The sequence below is a fragment of the Alosa sapidissima genome, chromosome 4 (genome assembly GCF_018492685.1).
Source record: "Alosa sapidissima isolate fAloSap1 chromosome 4, fAloSap1.pri, whole genome shotgun sequence".
Classification (NCBI taxonomy): domain Eukaryota; kingdom Metazoa; phylum Chordata; class Actinopteri; order Clupeiformes; family Clupeidae; genus Alosa; species Alosa sapidissima.
The window spans coordinates 3,347,110-3,361,382 of NC_055960.1; the positions used below are offsets into that span (position 1 = coordinate 3,347,110).

A 14,273-nucleotide genomic window follows, 5' to 3' on the forward strand; every position below is an offset into this window, starting at 1 on the left:
TCTGGCCCATGGACTATAAAGCCAAAGTGTATGGGAAGTGACGTAGGCAAAGAAAACATGGCTAAGTTGGATGTGGGCGGGGCTTGATGTCAAGCCTCGCCTTCCCGCAGGCTGCAGCGAGGTGTACTTGGGAAAAAGGCCTCGGCTATAAGCCCAAAGTGAGTGAGCCCCAGAAACAATACAAAACTTTTTGAAGCTAATTTGGTACATGCGTAATACTGGCCACCACCGCAGCCGAAAACAAACAGTTACAAAGAGTCACACACATGGCGGGCTCAGAATTCGCAATTGGGAACACGCTGACGGGAGTCAGCGTAATGAAGGGAGATTGTGTAATACAGGCCACGACCGCAGCTGAAGCGTTAAGCTGGATTCGAACCGGGCAATGCTACTGGCATGATTCTTTATGTTCTTGGCAGAGCAACGCATTCGCAATAGTGCTACGGAGGCGATGTTTAGCGTTGTGCTCTATATACATTAGACTGGGCATTCATTTTTTTATTTAATTTTTTGGGGGCTTTTTTGCCTTTTATTTGGACAGGACAGTGGAGAGTGAGACAGGAAGCAAGTGGGAGAGAGAGATGGGTTGGGACCGGGAAATGACCGCAGGTCGGATTCGAACCGTGGGCACTCGGACCCGTATATGGTACGGGCGCTGGTGATATTCATTGAGCTACATCCCAGTAGAAGTTAAAGCAGCACCAAAGAACTTTTCCTCTGTCGCACGCACACTTTGTTTATCCAACGGCTTTGTAAATAACGATGTCCATACACAAGGTAGAATTTGTTGCAGGATTTTATGAAAGTAGGCTATGATGTATTGCGACATCATGCAAGTCAAATTTGTAGTTTCTTATGTCTCATTCCATCGAACTACAGATCCGCTACCCGATCTGGCAAACTTACATAGTGCGGTTATAGCCGATAGAGGGCCGCGAAGCGAATGCAGAAGTGCCGTTCACCCTGTTACGAGTTGATGAACCACGGAAACAATTTTGGAAACATTATTTTAAGGTACAAAAAAACTCTTTGGTGTTGCTTTAAGTGACAGCTTATTCACAGTCCTCTTCAATGTTCTGGCAGTCAAGTTTCCTGCAGCTGCATGCATCTATGCATTCCATGCGACTCTTTCTGAATAGAATAGATTAAATAGAATAGAATAGAAAGATTACAACCAGTACAAGCACAGGTACATTGGAATACTCTAGTCTATCATATTTGTACATTCTTGTACACAATGATCAACATCAGCTAATTCCCTATACACACCTGCAGCTGCAGTGTTGGCTGAGGCATCCCTTGGTACACCCACATGAAGTGAACTCCCTGCATGCTTTAGGCATAGCAGGTCATTAGCCGTGGCACTAATTGACCTTCCTTGTGCATCCATCCCATTTCGGAAGATCAGGATGTGGCAGGTGAGCTTGGTTCCAGATTGTCGCTTGTTAGTGTGAATGCATGATATGAAACTTCACTGCATCTGAGGTTGGAGACAGAGCAGAGTCATTTTTTGGAAGTCCAAGTCAAGTCTCAAGTCTTTGAGCTCGAGTCCAAGTCAAGTCTCAAGTCTTTGAGGGCAAGGTCAAGTCAAGTCTCAAGTCTTTTGTCACGAGTCCATGTCAAGTCTCAAGTCTTTGGCCATCTGATTTCTCCCTAACACTGTATTGTTAAATCTTATGTAGCTACCATCCATACAGTACAGTATCAAAATCAGTTGTAGGATAATTTCATGGGGTTTCTGCCTGCTCTGCAATCTGAAGAAAGGGGCAAGACCACTTGGCCTTCAGTTGGGCATATTTGGCGGGGAGCAGAAAGGCCACACGTCAGGGCACCAAGGCCAAACTTAACTATACAGTATTCTACATAGAAATGATCAAAGTTGTATTTAGCCTATTCACAGCAGTAGACCTGCATCACTATGAAACATGACAAAAACATGAAATATGACATATTACATAGAATATGATCAAAATCATCTGATTTGAATATTTGCAGATATATAGGCTATATTATACATTTATTTTCTATTATATTTGGCCTGTTATGAAATCATGTATTGAACAATTTAAGCATAGCTCAGCTTTAAGAAACTCAAGTAGCCTACATGCATGCTTAACATTTGTGATCATTGTACTTGTGATCATTGGCTACATTGGCAATTGGCTACTCTTAGTCAGGTGTATATCCTCTGATTTTAATATTTATAGATATCTAGGCGACATTTGTTTTGAATTTGGCCTGTTATGAAATAATGTACTGAATAATTTAAACACATTGTGACTGTGAAATGTGAGACATGCATGTAGAAATGTACTGCAAATTCAAAACTGGATTACACTGGAATGGTAGCCTGACGAGTGTCTAGGTTTCTAGCCTAATGGAATATGATAATATAGTGAGGGGAATTGTGTAATTTTAGGAACGATTCATATATATTTTTGCAACTGGTGATTTTTTACTTGCTAGGACCCCATTGAATACAAAACAACCTGTTTCCAATTTTTTTCTTCATTTTCAGTGCCAAAATTCAAGATGGCGGACAATATGCAGAAAAATAGGCTTAAAGGCTTAAAGTGGTCAACTTTTTGATAAATATACACCTAATAAGGTAGACAAGTGAGATACAGACTATTTTCAAAAGATGTATTGCATCATTTACCAAGAAATTTGGAGAAAAAATGAAGAAAAAAAATGAAAAACATCTGCATCTTGTTTTTATTAATGAAGAGTTCAACAAAACATTGTCATTGTCACTCAAGTATTTATCCTCACCACTGTCACTGTCTTTTTAATATTGGTGCACATCTCCTCAGAGCCTTCACACCTGCAAAGTTGCGTGAATGGTAAGTTGTTACTCTTGCAAGAACACTTTCTATTGCATTGGCTGGCAAGACAACAGCACTTCACAAGCTCCACAACAGCTGGTGCCGGTGGAAGTTTTGACAGAACAGGAGCCCATTGCCCATCAACAATTTGCCTCCATCCCAGTGATAGTGAGTCAAGAATCTTTGGAGCAGGCACTGTATCTTGTGCCCAAACATTTGCTTGCCTGTGTGCAATTTAATTTAACTTATAGAGTGTGAAAACATTACACATGTATCATGACGCTTTACAGACTATTAAACATTCAGACAGAGCCCATGAGTAACAGGGGCAAGGATAAACTCCCAAGAATTGGAAAAACAAATAGGATGAAACCTCAAGCAGATCCACGACTCAAGGGCCTGACCCTTCTGCCTGGGGTCAGTTACAGGACAGTAAGGTCTATATACAGAGAATAGAACATGGTATTTAGAGCCACCTGAGCTACATGTTACAAAGTGGTTGGATGGTTACATAACCAGTATGATAATGCATGAATCCTATTTAGTGTAGAGGATGAATTGTCCATAGGAATTAGGAGTTGTCATCGGGCAAGTAGTGGGTCCCTAGGCTGCACGGGCTGGAATCTGAGCATGGGGACAGCAATAGGCGATGGTAGGGCAATCATAAGGATGGGATTTCCCTAGTTCCCAAGTTTTTTCACTCCCTGCTGGGTTTTAGAGTTTTAAACATGTTCCACCGAAGGGCTTTAGCTGTTTGAAAACCATGTTTTGAGGAGCTGACACACAAATTTCTCACATCCAGCTAACATGTCTGGAGATGGATGAGGACCTACTACAAGCCTACAAAGTGCCTACAAAACCTTTCCTTTCCCACGGGATAAACGGTATGGCGGGACAAACGGTTGTCTTTCAATTTCCTGATAGGATAGGATACAATAGGATACCCGATAGGTCCACCGACTCTATACACGATGTGATTGGCCTGACAGAAGTTTGATTGGCCTGACAGAAGTTTGTTTTTTCTACCTCACAAGCCAACGAGGTTGGCTTTGGTTTCCTCGATCCCAGGAAAGCTTTAAAGTCTTTGATTGATCAATGATCCCATTGTATGGACCTGTCTCATCCTGTCTTTCATGGAGTTTGTGAAGGTATAGTTGTCCAATGCCTCCTTGCCTGTGCCTGTTGAGGTGTCCACGACCATGGCAACCTTGACAGGGACAACAAGGAGGCAGACCACCCCCCCCCCCCCTTCCCCCAATGTATGTTGTTCATACATTCTACATATTTAAATTACTCTAAACCTCTCTACCTTATATAAATCAACTGTATACTACTGTCACTGCACTATATTTCTTGACTATACACCACCTGTCTATACTTTGTATCACATTGCACTTTTCTCCTTTTTTGCACTTCTGGTTAGACGCAAACCACATTTCGTTGTCTTCATACTTGTACTCTGCAATGACAATAGTTTAATCTAATCTAATCTATTGTGGTGAGTGCAGAACATTACTTTAATTCAAATGATTATTAGGTTATGTGAAGGAAACATTTAATCAGTCAATGTGTTTTTCCAGGTATGCCAATAAATAGCATAATGGTGGTTACACCCATCACTGGTTGATAATCATAACATCTCATGTCACCCATGGTCATATTTATTACCTAAGTCATTCAATTTTATTAGAAAATGTATGTATATAATGATAATACCTAACATATATCCATTTAAAATGTTTAAAAAGGCGATTATTTGCAATTTTTGGTGATATATCCGCCATCTTGGATTTTGGACCTGTGCAGTCCGGGAAAAACTTGGAAACAGGTAGTTTTGCAAACTATAGGGTCTGAAGAAGTGAAAAAACCTAATTGGCAAAAATCTATATGAAATGTTCCAAACACCTTTTTTTTGCTACATATCGCCCTGCACTAATAGGCTGCTGAGTAGTTCAACAGAGAAGAATGGGTGAGTTTGGACACACTTTCCTTCTTGCCTGCACTGTCACTTTCTCCACTGCGTAAAAGACTAAATTAATTTGCACTGTGAATGCTGAGATTATTTTGACAGGCTATAGGCAGGGATGGATTACTGCACGGTCCTACCGGGCCCAGGCCCAGGGGCCCAAGGGGTCAGGGGGCCATGAAGCCCAAGCCTTTGCATGGAATCATTGCCTCAATATCAACAAATCAGGATGTAGGCTATGAATCTGATTGAATTTAGTATTGGCCATCCCCAAAATGCACCAGAATACAGGAAATCACATCAAACAAATTAAAAAAATTCTGGGGGAGGACCCCCAAACCCCCCCTCCCACATATACGATAATTAGTGGGGGGCCCTTAATACATCTGGGCCCAGGGGCCCGAAAGTTCATAATCCGCCCATGGCTATAGGCTAAATAAAAATTGCTATTAGTCGGATGCAAGGCAGAATATTGAAAGAAGGGGGCACCAAGACCACATTGACCTGTGAACCTCCGATTTTCGAAGGGGCATCACAGACAATTCAAGGGGCAATGACGGCCATGGCTGTCGTGGCCGCCCTGAAATTCCAACCCTGGCAACTTCTATCATATTTTTTTCTAAAATAAAATGTGGGCAGCCAAGAGTGGATGTGACACTGCTTTAATGGAGTTAGCTCAATTTTCTTTACATCCAGAACTTACATTGGGTCTTAAATTTAGAGCATCGTAGCCTATGCTAATACATCCCTCTAGCCCTCGGACCTGTCACATCTGTCTGTCACATCATATGGCCAACTATATAAATATGCAATCTTCCTGTTCCCAGCATTAGCATAACACTTTGTGATTTTTAGCTTGTCACCTGTGACGATAAATTGTATGCTGTTTAACGTCTCTTTCACATCAGTAAGTGACTGACCTGCCTGGGTGCGTTTGAGATGGCTGATGAAATTTGACGTTGTTGAACCGGCATTGTCATACACCTTGCATGTAGCTGTTCGCTTATTTTCACTGTGCACAAAGTTATTGTAACCAAAATTAGACTAATGACAAAAAACGCACAACTTCGGACTTGGTGTCGCCATGGTCAATGCATTTTTGATCTGTGAGTGCGCGCACATAGCGCATGTACGTTGCACATTATGGCAAATAAAGGGGACAGCTCGCCATACTGTACGTTTCCCAGATGTATATGCACCAATACAATTAAAATAGAAATACATGAATACATTTACATTTAAAAAAACAATAATTGCATGAAATACAGGTTGTTCACGACTCACGAGTCTCGAAGCTCGAGTCGGAGTCAAGTCTGAAGTATTTGAGGTGGAGTCGGAAGTCAAGTCTGAAGTTACTGTTGGTGCAACTTAAGTGCGACTCGAGTCTGAGTTTCAGACTCGAGTCCCCATCTCTGAGGCAGTCTCTCTTGTGGACGACCTTTGCAAAACAACTTAACTCTTGCTTTGTTGCATGCATCAGCCTTGGGTACGTCTAACAGATGAATTTCTCTGTTGAATTCACAATATCTTCTGTGAGAGGGCCCTTCCCAAGGCCAGTAAGATCGGTGTGATGTTGCTCGAACACCTGCCAGGTTGTTTTCTTTCCGTGACCGACAAAATGAGACACACTATCACAGCCAGTGATGTCATGGAAGGCAAGGAGTGTGTCCACTTCATCATCAGAGAGTATGTCCCGGCTTTCATGTAGAGATGGGTACATCTAATTCTGGCATGATGTGCTAGAAATAGAAGAAGCACGTCTGTGTCACATGCTGACACGACTATTGTGTCCATAGGAGCCTGGATGCAGCGCAAAATCAGTCGTGTATCAGTCTCCTCATGGTCAGCACTCGGAGAGAAGTTCTGGATCTGATGACTTGACAGTGGTCGCTTCAGCAAAGCCACCTGATCTCGCTTGACTACTCTCAAACCATCTGATAGAACACAGCCCAGAATATGAGCCAGTGGTTGTAGTATCAGGTGGGTTTGCTGAAGCGACCACTGTCAAGGTCATCAGATCCAGAACTTGAAATCTCCTCTCTGAGTGCTGACCATGAGGCTGATACACAACAAATTTATTTTGAGAAAAAGGAAAATCTCACAAAGAAATAAATATTTTTAACAAAAACATGATGCTCACAATTATTGGCACCCCTGCTTGTAATACCTTCTTAAGCCTCCCTTTGCCAATAAAACAGCTTGTAATATTCTCCTATGACCCATAAAGTTGGAGAATACAAAGCAAGGGATTTAAGACCGTTCGTCTTTACAAAATCTCCCCAGATCGTCCAGATTCCTAGGTCCACACGTGCATTCTCCTCTTTGACTAACCTACTGTTTTTCTATGGAGTTTAGATCAGGGGACTGAGATGGCAATGTCCAAAGCTTGATTTTGTGTTGAGTAAACCATATTTGTTTTGATCTGGATGTTTGTTTTGGTTTATTGACCTGATGAATGATCCAATCATGACCAACTTTTAGTGTCTTGGCAGAGATAAACAGATTTCCTTTGAAAATGTTCAGGTTTTTATTGGTGTTCATACCATGCACATTAATTAGGTTCTGAAGGCCTTTAGGAATAAAAACAGCCCCACAGCACAGCCCCTCCACCATAATTCTCATTAGGCATGGGGTTCTTTTATAGTCATTCTCCTATGTATGCCAAACACACCTACCTGTAAAGTGTTTCTATCTAGCCAAAGAACGCAATTTTCATTTCATCTGACAATAGACCACAATTCCAGACAAAGTCACTGTACCATTCAGTAACTACTGTTGTTTACATGGGTAATTAAATGACTGCACAGGCTTTTACCTGGCATGCCCTCCAAATAATCTATTAGCAAGTCACTTTTGAAGATTTTTTGGGGGACTTGGTGACCCCAAGATGATACCTTTGTCTGTAACTCTCCAACATTGGTTCTTATAGAATTTTTGGTAACACTTTACTTGACGGGTGAGTTCATAACACATTCATAGCAGCTGTCATAAACTGCACATGAAGCATTCTTGACTGTTTCATGAGGCATGACTCAACATTCATACCAAACCTTTCATGAATGTGGAAGACAGAACAATTGACAACTTGTCAAAAATAAAAGTCCAATAATCACAAAGCAGCACTCATCCTCCAAAAAGTTGAACAGATATTACCATTAAGTAACTCCTGCTGTTTACATGGGTAATTAAATGACTGGACAGGCTCTTACCTGGCATGCCCTCCAAATAATCTATTAGCAGTGAAGTCACTTTTGAAGATTTCTTTGGGGACTTGGTGACCCCAAGATGATACCTTTGTCTGTAACTCTCCAACATTGGTTCTTATAGAATTTTTTACCTGTCTTACCATCCTCCATACTGTACGTGGGGGCAAGATAACCATGGGTCTTTGTCCAAGCATGTTTGTCACATTTCCAGATTATTAGAACCTTTTAGTCATTGTTTTAACTGTAAATATATGCATTTTCAACAAAGTAGTTTTCATAGACATTCTCTAACTTACAAATGTCAACACACTTTCATTTTGTTTAAGTTTATTGTATTATCTTGCGCAAAGTGGAAAGGGAAAAAAGTGTGAGATTTCGCTTGGTTGTACTCATTTTGAGTGGGCCTAAACTCAGGGGCGATTCTAGACCTAGAGCTTTGCTGGGGCACAGGCCCCCAACTCCCAATACATTAAAACAAATTTAAAAAAAATAAATGTGCACGCAATATGAAATAAATGGCTAGCCTACGGGTAGGCTACAAGCTTCAAAATCATTGTCACGGTCATACTGTAGGACCAGCACTCTCTCCCTCAATTGTTGTAAGAACCACTATCCAGCAACATCCAAACACATAGGCATAAGTAGGCCTATACTCACTGCATGAATTTAATAGGCTTTCCTACTAACACAAGGGAAAGCTTATTTTTTTTAGTCAAAATTGAGATATACTTCCCTCCCAGGCAAGGGTCCTATAGTCATCCTGGCAATACTGCAGTTCTTTGTAGCTTAAATGGCCTACTAAAGCCTTCATATTGACTTTTGGTGATAATTTCCAAATGTAGCCTGTAATCTACACAGAGTCTGTGTAGATTATTATAGGCTACATTTGTGAATGCAGCAAACTTATTTAAGTTTGCCATTAAACCATTGATCAAATCACAGCACTGGCACTTTAACATAAATGTTAATGTTACCGTTAATGTGGGCAATTATCATACCTCCCTCGTCCTCCTCATCTCTCCTCACTGTTCCTCTCCTGCCTCTGTTCAGGAAGAATTTTCTGATGTCCCTCTCTGAATAGTTTATCAGAAGGCTATGTTTAGTTTTACAGTAGGACCGCTTCACAAACAGTATAGGCTACTTTTACAGGACTCTCTCTACACTATATGTAAATCATTATTAATTGTTCGCATGTGTGCATGCAGCCTACGCATGGTGTGAGTGTGTGTGTCAGGGAGAAAGCACAAGCTGTTAAACTGTTGCTAAAGTTAGGCTACAAATTTGACGCTAAGCATTGAAAAACAGATGCTAATTATGTGGGCAACATTCTCCAACATCGATCAACTTGTCATATTTTCTGTCAAACAAGTTGTGAATTTGTTGTAACATTAAAACAGGGGACGACTTAGGCCGGCTTTACACGACAACGCTCCCGGGTGAAACCGACAAAATATTTTATCAGATGTGCCTTTCGTTTAGATGGCGACAGCGTTTTTGGGGCTTAAAAACGCAAAAAAATTAACCCACCCTCCAGAGTGGAAATCTTTCGTTCCTGTCTAAAGGGTTGAAAACGCAAAAGTGTGCTCTGAGCATCGCATACGCGTTGACATCATATCCATGTGCAGTACAGCCAAACAACAACAAACATGTCGGATTATTTCCATCAGTCGTACATTTAAGTTGCCTTATCTGCTTTGATAGCTATTCAGGAGTCTCTTACCTCGCTTCTTCGCCATGTTTTGGTTTTCGACTGTGGGCTATTTCGCGCTACTACGGAGAGAAGTAGAAGGAAGTTTCAACGCATGCGCGCGCTCTTGGTGTTGTTGTATGGCAGTGCTTCACAGTAGGCTACCACCTAGCCACCTGGCATGCATACTACATCAAATTTCACACACTTTTGCGTCACCGTGTGCATGCAAATTTCCACCCAAAGACGGTTGTCTAAATGCGAAATAAAAAGTGGGAACGCAACGCCACTTTTGCGGATTGTGTTCAGATCGTTGTCGTGTAAAGCTAGCCTTACTCTGCGCTCAAAGTGATATGATGAGCTCCAGCGGTTTCCACTGTACAACGAAACACTCGGATGAATCATGTGAACGATTTTCATTGGTTGTTGCGTTCAATCTTACCCAGCTTACCAGGCCCCTTTTTTTCCCCCGTGTTTGTTTTTTATTGGCTGGTAAGTGGCAGGCTTGAGTCATGACTAAAGCAGGCACGGAGATGCGCTCATGAATGCCGTTTCCAGCTAAAGCCGCGCTAGAATTTTACTGGGGCACTGGAGACTTTTACTAAGGCACGTGCCCCAGTGAATAAGGTCTAGTGACGCCCCTGCCTAAACTGTTCGCCAAAGGCCATCATCTCTGGCCCCAGCTTGATCAAAAAAAAAAAATAGGCTCTGATTTAGCCTAGACTACTCCATGACTTCAACGAGGTGTATCGTTCTGTAGCTTACAGTATCCATCACACTGCCGCTTGCAACGCCTTTGAATGCAGTCCGTTGCCCTGTTTACCAGCAATGCTACAGCGGACTTAAACTGCCACTTTGTTCTAAGTTGTAATATATTTTATGCAGCTGCACAATTTTTGACCAGACACAAAGCTAAAGGTGAAGAAATCTATCTCCTGTTGCTGGATCAGCAGGTAAGATGGGAAATAGTGCCACTCGCCTCGCCTAGACTCACTTACTCCAAGGAACAACCAGGCTGCAGCAGCTTTGAGAACCACTGATGGGCTACTTAGAAAGTTGACTTAGTTGTAGTTTCTAGATGATGGCCTACACAAAATGAATTTCTGTCAATTAAACCTTGCTATGCTCTCTTATCAGTGCATCAGTACATTCAAACTTTGTGCCAAGGGTCCGTTGTCATGATAATGTATGGTACCCTGGTTGCTCATACTCAGGGATGCAATTAAGATACACATGCACATTTGAGTGTGTGATATACAAAATTGAGAGATTCCAAACTCATAACCGTATGAACAGCTTTTTTGATTAATTATTTTTTTAATGCCATCAATTTTACAGTCTAGTCTTAAAAACTGGGGGTTAGGTGGTCAACAAATATATCCAACTGCACAGAAAGACTAAAGAAGGAGAACCTTACAATGAATACCAAAACAAACGATTCAAAATTATGTACAAAAATTGTTTTAAGATTGTAAATGTAGCAAACAATTGCTTATTTTCTTCAGTGATTAAAAAAAGTCTTGTTTGCAAAGCACTTAGAAATAACTATATACACATTCTGTGGCACAACTCAAATGTTGTTATAGCCCCCCACCAAAAGGCCGATAGCTATTGCCCTGGCCTGGAAAATCACTTCTCCAAGTAAAGCCCTGGATGAACTGTGTTTGATGCATCTGTCTCAACTGCAGGTTTTGTTGCATTCCCCACATGCTTACAGGTCCACTCCCTCTTGGATACCCACTCCAGGGCATGGGTGCCACAGGCATGCTGGTCATTGGCAAGAGACCCCCTTGTGGGACCACACCTCCCAAACTATTGCCAAAAGTCACATGCTGGAGCATCATGGCAGTCATGGGGTCAGTAGCAGTAGTGTGGAGTCCATGCCCAGGGTTGCTCATAGTTATTGGTCCCTGAGGACCTGACCAGACCCCTGCAGCTTGCAGACCAGTTGTGCTCTCTTTGCTGAAGCTTGCTGTGGTCAGATTTGGCACGGGGTAGACTGTGATGGCATTGGCTCCATGGACTGAGGGTGTCTCAGGCTGTGTACTGTGGAATGAAGGAATAGGAGGCTCTACCAACTGGTGTTTGTAAGCAGTCTTGGACACAGTGTTCTCACTACGAGTGGGGACTGATTTAACTTTAAGGGCATTCTCAACATCCTCTACACTTGGGGGATTAGGAACTGTTCCACTGTTGCTATCCAGATGGTTAGGGCCACAATGGTTTGAGTCTGACATTTTATTTGAGCCTAGAAAAGTTGTGCCGCTGGTCTCTGAGGTGGACGCAAGCATGTAGTCGCTTGGTACACTAGACACGGTTTCACTTTGTGGGAAGATGGGCAGTTCTGATAAGTTCTGGCCTCTGCACACCACATCATCACAAGATGATGTATTTATGACCATGGCACTCTCTAATCGAAATGAAGAGTCACTGCAGGTCATGTCTGTGTGGCTCAGTGAGGTAGGGGTAGTGGAATCTGAAGACAAGGTTGTTTCCGTAGTCTCCTGTACTTGCTGTGAAAGTCTAAGACCTTTTTGGGAAAGGCTGTGATGTGTAGGATGCAGCTGAAGGGAGGATTCAACTTGATTATCTGAAGTCTGTCTAACATTTAAAGTCAATGATGAAGTGGGAGAATCATCCCTCTCCAAGGTATTGAGGCAAGATGCTGGTGGCAAACCCACACCAAGGAAACTTTGGTGGGTATTAACATTAAAAGGACCTTGAGAGGTCCTGTCTTTACTTGCTTTGGCAGCTTTGAACTGGGTAATGGCCGTCCGAAGGGCATCAAAGTCCAGTTCTTGAGATACTGCTGGAAAACGTGAGGGCTGCGACAATGAGTTGCCACCATCTGGAACAAGCTGATCAGGTGTTGGTTGACTGGAGTCTGAAGGTGCAAAATGTTTTTGATCTATAGCTCCATGGAGAGTGGACTTGGTTCCCACCAAGGACTCTTCTTCAGATACCACAGCCAACCTTCCCTCCTTGTGCTGTGGTACTGGCACTGTGCAACCAAAAAGTGAAATACGGTGAATCATACTTCTTGCTTGACTTTATGCAAAATTGACATTTTCTTACCTGATGATGTTGTATGATGTAACTGAGTTTCGAGAACTGGTACTTCTGGCTGGCGGTCATTGAATTCAATGAGTTGTTTGAAGTTTTTCAGAACATCATCAATAGCTGCAATCAGTATCCCACTGCTGGCATAGTGCTGAAACATCTCAAAGGGACGCTCTGATGAACCAGAATGCATACATTGTGACATTTTCGTTATTATTTACCATTTAAAAAGAAAACATGCCAACAGGATGTTTGAAGGGGGTGTGACATGTTACAGGACAAGTGTCTTCTGTTACACCAACAAATGTAAAAACCCCCAAACATGATGACAAAATCTGCACTTTAAAAAGAAAAAAAAAAAAAAACATTCCCACAAACATAATAACTGTTTTCAAGAAGTGTACTCATCATATTTTATTTCAGAAATTAAGGAAATACGTTTATTACTAGGGATGCACGATATATCCGATATGCCGATATTTACAAGCTCATTTCGGCCGATGCCGATACCGATTTACCTCTCATTTTTATTAATTGAAAAGTTGCTCCTGTACTACAATTAACCTGTTATTATGATAGTGTAGGCTACTTGCTGTCGATACGGGGCATTAAAAACTTTGATTCAACCCTGTATCATTTTAGAAATAGACATTCACTCATGAAAAATATTTAAATTATTTCAAATATGGCACATTTATTAAGTAGCCTAAAATTTTCACATAAACTTGTAAATGTCATACTTGAACAGTAGCCTACAAGACATATTGTCAACAACACAGTTCTGTCTTGGGAACTGACACTTTGGGCCCCATCATGACAGTCAAAAGTGCATCATCACTCGTCAAAAGCTTATTCAAATTTAGTAGGATGTCCAGTCCGCAACAAGGTGTTCCTAGGTTTTTTTAATCAGTCATGGGTGTGTTTGGGGCGTAACATAATTTAAACCGATGAGAATGACATCTGTCATTCCCTTTAACGGCGCAAAGCATGATGTCAAATAATTGCATCGGTATTTTGACATTCAACGGCGCATTTGAAGGAGGCTGCTTGCGAGACCATATGGAATAGTCATTCCACTAAACCATGCTTTACTAAAACCTAGCATAGCCTTCACGCATTTGCACTCCTCTATTATTTGAACTCATTGGCAAAGTGAAACTAACTTCACCATGGTGTCAGTCTAGCCTGGCTAGCGCCACCACTTCTCAATGAGACGTGGTCTGGGAACCAAACGTTAATTTTCTCGTATTTGAAAAAAATGCCCAGATCCGTTTATTGGGTGCCACAGATGTCTATCAAATGCGTCTGTGCATAGCTCATCATCGTCTTGCTTTCCCCCCTGTTCTGTGATTGCTTCCCTATCTCAGGCGAAAATTTGCTCCATGGTGTCCAGGCTGCCTTAGCAGCGTGAATCAAATCGCGCGCAAGTCAGCATGGGAACACCCAGGCTAGTGTCAGTCAACGACAAGACAGTTATATGCAGTTACTTTCACTATTGACTGACAATGGGTTACCATCGAAAACACTTA

The 14,273-nt window shown here is 41.8% G+C and overlaps 1 protein-coding gene across 2 annotated transcripts in view; it reads right to left on the reverse strand.

The window, feature by feature from the left end:
* Window positions 1–10,983: 10,983 nt before the first annotated feature.
* Window positions 10,984–14,273, reverse strand: part of tasora (transcription activation suppressor a) — a 35,165-nt gene continuing 31,875 nt past the window's right edge. For both annotated transcript variants that reach the window (XM_042089983.1, XM_042089981.1), the window contains exons 22-23: window positions 12,760–12,918; window positions 10,984–12,685 (exon numbers count right to left, since the gene is read on the reverse strand). In XM_042089983.1, the coding sequence (XP_041945917.1) occupies window positions 11,265–12,685; window positions 12,760–12,918 (1,580 nt within the window). In that variant the 3' untranslated portion in view covers window positions 10,984–11,264. The remainder of the gene's footprint in view (window positions 12,686–12,759; window positions 12,919–14,273) is intronic.